This window comes from Triticum aestivum, chromosome 5A (assembly GCF_018294505.1).
Source record: "Triticum aestivum cultivar Chinese Spring chromosome 5A, IWGSC CS RefSeq v2.1, whole genome shotgun sequence".
Classification (NCBI taxonomy): Eukaryota; Viridiplantae; Streptophyta; class Magnoliopsida; order Poales; family Poaceae; genus Triticum; species Triticum aestivum.
Window position 1 is genome coordinate 331,205,475 of NC_057806.1, and position 6,755 is coordinate 331,212,229.

At 44.0% G+C, this 6,755-nt stretch overlaps 1 protein-coding gene across 1 annotated transcript; it reads left to right on the forward strand.

Moving 5' to 3' along the window:
- The first annotated feature begins 2,906 nt into the window (after nucleotides 1–2,906).
- LOC123103215 (mRNA turnover protein 4 homolog) lies at nucleotides 2,907–5,875 on the forward strand. The gene is made up of 8 exons (XM_044524729.1): nucleotides 2,907–3,146; nucleotides 3,419–3,587; nucleotides 3,997–4,087; nucleotides 4,184–4,242; nucleotides 4,347–4,407; nucleotides 5,076–5,166; nucleotides 5,250–5,326; nucleotides 5,620–5,875. The coding sequence occupies exons 1-8, from the start codon at nucleotides 3,119–3,121 to the stop codon at nucleotides 5,746–5,748; spliced, it is 705 nt and encodes a 234-aa protein (XP_044380664.1). The 5' UTR covers nucleotides 2,907–3,118; the 3' UTR covers nucleotides 5,749–5,875.
- Nucleotides 5,876–6,755: the final 880 nt, after the last annotated feature.

Sequence of the window (6,755 nt, forward strand, 5' to 3'; positions counted from 1 at the left end):
AGCAAAACATGATCACACCTTAGTACTCTTTGGGCGTTAATCACACAGCGATGTGAACTAGATTATTGACTCTAGTAAAACCCTTTGGGTATTAGTCACAACGCGATGCGAACTAATCACATAAAGATGTGAACTATTGATATTAAATCACATGACGATGTGAACTAGATTATTGACTCTAGTGCAAGTGGGAGACTAAAGAAAATATGCCCTAGAGGCAATAATAAAGTTATTATTATATTTCATTATATCATGATAAATGTTTATTATTCATGCTAGAATTGTAATAACCGGAAACTTAGTACATGTGTGAATACATATACAAACAGAGTGTCCCTAGTATGCCTCTACTAGACTAGCTCGTTAATCAAAGATGGTTAAGTTTCCCGACCATAGACATGTGTTGTCATTTGAACAATGGGATCACATCATTAGAGAATGATGTGATGGACAAGACCCATCCATTAGCTTAGCATAATGATCGTTTAGTTTTATTGCTATTTCCTTCATCATGACTTATACATGTTCCTCTGACTATGAGATTATGCAACTCCCGAATACCGGAGGAACACCTTGTGTGCTATCAAACGTCACAACATAACTAGTGATTATAAAGATGCTCTACAGGTTTCTACGATGGTGTTTGTTGAGTTGGCATAGATCGAGATTAGGATTTGTCACTCCGTGTATCAGAGAGGTATCTCTGGGCCCTCTCGGTAATGCCCATCACTATAAGCCTTGCAAGCGATGTGATTAATGAGTTAGTTGCGGGACGATGCATTACGGAACAAGTAAAGAGACTTGCCGGTAACAAAATTAAACTAGGTATGATGACACCGACGATCGAATCTCGGGCAAGTAACATACCGATGACAAAGGGAATGACGTATGTTGTTATGCGGTTTGACCGATAAAGATCTTCGTAGAATATGTAGGAACCAATATGAGCATCCAGGTTCCACTATTGGTTATTGACCGGAGATGTGTCTCGGTCATGTCTACATAGTTCTCGAACCCGTAGGGTCCGCACGCTTAACGTTCGATGATGATTTATATTATGAGTTATGTGATTTGATGTACCGAAGGTTGTTCGGAGTCCCGGATGAGATCACAGACGTGACGAGGAGTCTCAAAATGGTAGAGACATAAAGATTCATATATTGGAAGGTTACATTCAGACATCGGAATGGTTTGAATCGTTTCGGATGAGTTTCAGAGTACCGGGGGTTACCGAAACCCCCTCTGGGAAGTTATTGGGCCTCATGGGCCTAATGGTGGAAGAGAGGAGGCAGGCCAAGGAGTGGCGCGCGCCCCCTAGCCCAAACCGAATTGGACTAGGGCTAGGGGGGCCGGCCCCCCTTTCCTTCGCTTCTCCCATTCCTTCCCCTCTTCTCCTTGTGGAAGTATAAAAGGGGGGATCCTACTTGGAGTAGGATTCCCCCCTTGGGCGCGCCACCCTTGGTCGGCCTCCTCCTCCCTCCCCCGTTTATATATGTGGGAGGGGGCACCCCATTGACACACAATTTGATCTTTAGCCGTGTGCGGTGCCCCCCTCCACAATTTTACACCTCGGTCATATTTGTCGTAGTGCTTAGGCGAAGCTCTGCGTCGGTAACTTTGTCATCACAGTCACCACGTCGTCATGCTGGCGGAATTCTCCCTCGGCCTCAATTGGATCAAGAGTTCGAAGGACGTCACCGAGCTGAACATGTGCAGATCGCGGAGGTGCCGTACGTTCGGTACTTGGATCGGTTGGATCGCGAAGACGCTTGACTACATCAACCGCGTTACTAAACGTTTCCACTTTCGGTCTACGAGGGTACGTAGACACACTCTTCCCTCTCGTTGCTATGCATCTCCTATATAGATCAAGCGTGATCGTAGGCAAAATTTTGAAATACTGCGTTCCCCAACAGGTGGGGGACGCCCCCGCGGCGCGATTCTGCCCGCAGATTTGGCCGGAATCGCCTACGGCGGACGGGCCGCAGAAGAAGGTGGAGAAAGGACGCGGGCTGAAATGTCCCTCCCGCCAACCGCTTCACTGCGGGGCACCATAGGAGCGAGGCGGAAACCCGCGTATTCGTGGGTTGGAGCCGAGATTTTTCCCTGCCCCTCAAAAAAATTTACGGACCGGCCACGTTTGCGGGATCTATTCGGGCGTGATTTTCCGCGCTGACCCGCATTTTGGCGGTTATTTCACGGGTCGGGGCTTTTTGTAGGGTCTGTTAGAGTTGCTCTTAGCAATCAACTGTACAAATGCTACTTGCCTTGCTTGGCTGTAGCTCCAAATCGATTAAAACAGACCATGATTAAATGTTTTTTGAATACTCCCTTCGTCCCATAATATAAGAGCGTTTTTGACAAATGAAACGGAGGATGTACATGTTAAACATTTTCCAAACACACATTCATATTTTTTTTCGAATGATACGAACATTTTTTTAAACTATATGACGCTTTTTTACATTGTATAAATATATTTATAAATTTAACAAACATATTTTTGAAAGTTGTCAACATTTTCTTAAATGTAACTTACACGTTGTTTGAATGGCATGAAACATTTTTAATTGCAAGATTTTTTTACATTGTATACATTTTTTCAACAATATTACATGCATATTTTGAAATACGTGAGCATTTTTTGAATGTTGCATACAATTTATTTGAATGGTACAGACATTCTCTAAAATTTGGGAGAACATTTTTTACACTGCATTAATATTTTTTAGATGTAAATGAACGCTTTTAATAAATTAACCTTCGTAATATGTGTATTTAGTATTTTTCAAATTATAAAAGCAATTGAAGAAAAAACACTTGATTAATATTTGACGAGGCACTGTCTCGCAAGAAGCGAGACCAAGAAAATTTGTTCGTAAAAGATTGATGGCCAGGCTAAGTGCGAATGGGATAGTAAGGCCTCTACTAGGCCTGTTCTAGTCCAAATCAGGCCTGGCCTGCGGCCTCTCCCCTTCGTCGAGCGGCGCAACACAAAACAAAAGCCGAGGCAGGACGAGAGAGCGAACCCTCTCTAAACCCTAGAACACTTAGGCACAGCCGCCGCCGCCGCGGCTCCCAGGACAGCAGCCAAGGAAGAGGAAGCCAAGCCTCCGCCATGCCGAAATCCAAGCGCAATCGCTCAGGTCAGTTCACTCGCTCCGTTCGGCTGCCCTCAATCCCCCCCTCCGCCTCTGCCCGCTTCCTTCTCCGTCTCCTGGATTCAAAAAAGTTTGGCTGTTCAAACTTGTGTCTCTGGATTAGTTCCAACAAGCAGTGGTGTTCATATGGAACCTAAATATGTGCTAAACTGCTAATCAAGAACTGAAACCCAAATTTCGGCGAGCAACGATGCCATTTTTCTGTCCTTGTTTTATCGTCTCATGCTCAAAATCTTGATGTTTGATGATGGTCGCAGTCACCTTGTCCAAGACCAAGAAGAAGCCTGGTCTAGAGCGTAAGGGCAAGGTGGTCACGGAGATCAAAGACGCGATTGAGCGCCACAGCAGCGCCTATGTCTTCACCTTCAACAATATGAGGAATCAGAAGCTCAAGGACCTCAGGGACCAACTTAAATCCTCTAGCCGGTAGGTTCCACTCTTTATTTATTACTAGTACTCCCTCTGTAAAGAAATATAAGAGTGTTTAGATTGCTACTTTAGTGACCTAAACGCTCTTGTATTTCTTTACCGAGGGAGTATTAGTTATCTGCTATGTTGTTTGCAAGTCCTCTGTCCAAGAGCAATTTACAATATGGTTGGTTTTGAACCTTTTCTTAAACAACAATGACATGTTTGCAAATGTTATTTTGGCTTGAATCAACACAATTTACTTGAGCTCGTTGATGCATGCTGCTTTGTTTTGCTGGACAGTACCTTCAAACCCTGATAAAGTGACAAGTCACAACTATGGTGGTTAATGCTAAGCTTTACTGGCAGTTGATGCTGCAAAATTTGTAGACCAATTTTATAACTTCTAAGTATTGTTTTTTCTCAGGATATTCCTTGCTGGAAAGAAGGTCATGCAGATAGCATTGGGGCGGTCACCTGCTGATGAAGCTAAGACAGGCCTGCATAAACTCTCCAAGGTGATTCATCCTTTGCCAGTGTTTGGTAGATACTGTTAAGTGTAATCCACACCATTCTTGTTAGGTTTTTGCTGACAGCTACTTATCTGTATCTAGTTCCTTCAAGGTGCTTCTGGATTGTTATTTACAAATCTCCCAAGGGATGATGTTGAGAGGTAGCACTATCTTATAGTTCTTTTGCTTTGCACAGTATTGCTAATGCTTGCTTACATATGTGGTGCGGCTCTGGTAAAGTTATGATCATAAATCATGTGTGCAGATTATTCCGAGAATTTGAGGCGAATGATTTTGCGAGGACAGGAAGTATTGCGACTCAAACGGTATTACTTCTGCTTCCATGTTCAAGGACTCATGGTCAAGCTTTTAGTTTGGTTAAAAAATGTTCAGCTATTAGTAATTCTGGATATGTAATTAGTACTGGTAGTAGTCCCTCTGTTCTGATATAGGGAGTACTTATTTTGCAAAACCTGACCGGCCTAGGGTGCAATCGTTCCTTTCTTACTCCTAATTAAATGTTGGTCTTCCTAAAGCAGACACACATTATGCTGGCCTTTCTTGCTGCAGATTGTGGGGAGATGGCAAATGTAGAAGTAACTGCATGACAATTTTGGGGATTAAGTTATTGTGCCAGTTTTCCTGACGCTGCATCGGTGCATGCAATAACTTTGTAACAGCTGTGGGTATTTTCGGTAGAATTGGCGTGAGATTGATGGGATGCCTTCTATTAGTAATTGCATGAAAAAAATTACATGCCCTATCCCCCATCAGTATTCGGAACAGATGGAGTATGACTTTGTGAAATGAAGGTCGACATCCTTCCTGTGTAGGTTCACTTTAGTGATTACCCATTGATAAAAACTGTTTTATGCCCTGGATAGGGTATAACAATGAGTGTTAGTCTGAAGTTGTGTTATTCTTCTATTAAATAGCACTTGTGGTTTCTTGTATGAGTTGGCTAACAAAACTCTGTAACTTTTTGATGCCTCAGGTTGAGCTAAAGGAAGGCCCTCTGGAACAGTTTTCACATGAAATGGAACCCTTTCTGCGCAAACAAGGACTGCCAGTTCGTCTAAACAAAGGTTTGTAATTCCCTTGCACTCAGGTGCTTGAAGCTACCAAGCAAAATGGTTGGAACTAATAAAGTTGACCATTGTTGGTGCAGGTGTTGTTGAATTGGTTGCAGATCATGTAGTATGTGAAGAAGGGAAGCCCCTTTCACCAGAAGCAGCACACACTCTGGTATGAATGGGCATATTGTGCAGCGTTACCGACATATTAGTTTAAAAAAATAACAAGACAGATACTGATCAGCCACGGGAAGCAGCAGTATAGTTTCCCAGTAATAGCATGTTAATTAGCTAGGTTTGGCAAAACACATAGGCAGATGGGTACAGAGTTTTATACTTCATTAGGGTGTTCCAGGCTTCTATCACCACATTTTTATCCTTAATAGCACTGGAAGCATGTCTCCCCTTGTGCAAGCTGTTGATCTCTTTCTTTGCACTGAGACCCAATTGATTTCTTTGTGGCAGCGCGTGCTTGGGAGGAAGATGGCGACGTTCCGACTGTACCTTGTCTGCCGCTGGTCGTCCGATGACTTTGAAGTGTACAAGGAAGGCTTGGCGCACCTGGGAGGTGAGGAAGCTGACGAGTCTTCTTAAGGTTGTTGGATCATGGTTGTGTGCTTGTTGTCTAGCTGTGTTCAGACGGTTTTGTGCCATGCCTTTGTACCCTTAATTTGACAAGAATCTCAAATATATGATCTGACCCAGTTGGGCATATTGTCGAGTGCAGGTATTTTTGCGAGCTACTATTATAGGTTGATCTTCGTCCCTATGATTCTTCTCTGTTGTTGTCGTCTCGTGTTCGTTGTGTTGGTTGGGAAACTGGTGTCTTTGGGTCGTCTGATCAGACAGTGGCTCCGTTAAATCTGGCGCATCTGCATCCGTCGGGCCATCTCTGGTCGGGGTGTGGATCTGATGGTTTGTCGTCGGTTGGTCGAGCCTCCAGTTCGTGGTTGGCTTCATCCTTGATGCTCGCATGTGCCTGCTGCATCGCCTGGATTTTGCTTGTTCACCCCAATGCCTCCTCCCTTCAATGGCCTGGGTGGAGGCAGATCCTGTGGAGTTGGGCAGGTGGTCTCGTCGCCAAGTGATGTTGCGCCTATACTCATCCAAGTAGTTTGATCAAGTGTGGTGTCGAATCCATCTGTGTGATGTTTTGTGCTGCAGTTGCGGTCGTCGCTATGGAAGTTGAGTTTGGGTCATGTTGTGCGACTGTGTTTCAAGTTTTGCAATGGACTTTGGGGGTTGGCAGGGGCCAAACGGCTGAGTTCTCTTATGCCACGAGAGTAGGCTTATCGGTTTCGGGCCATCTATGGGCGGTCGGTCATGTAATTCAAAACTCTTCTTAATTAATGAGATGAGGCAAATCTTTTGCCTCCGTTTCGAAAAAAAAAGTTTTGCAATGGACAGTTCTCGCTTTCATGCCTCGTGTTGTATCTTTTGCTCTAGTCTGGGTTGGATTCAGTTTGTTTTCTTCTCATGGACCACCAACCATCAGGTTGATGATGATCCTTAATTCGTTCAGGTGTTTCATGGAGTGGCGTCTCTGGTGATGTATGGGTCGTGCCCTTTTTGACATTGTATCATCTACCCTCTTTGATTCA

Excerpts from the sequence above, each read along its gene's own strand:
- LOC123103215 (XM_044524729.1), top strand. The coding sequence starts at position 3,119 with ATGCCGAAATCCAAGCGCAATCGCTCAG. Across the intron at positions 4,243-4,346 it reads CCAAGGGATGATGTTGAGAG|ATTATTCCGAGAATTTGAGG; the intron begins GTAGCACTATCT and ends TCATGTGTGCAG. Across the intron at positions 5,327-5,619 it reads CAGAAGCAGCACACACTCTG|CGCGTGCTTGGGAGGAAGAT; the intron begins GTATGAATGGGC and ends TCTTTGTGGCAG.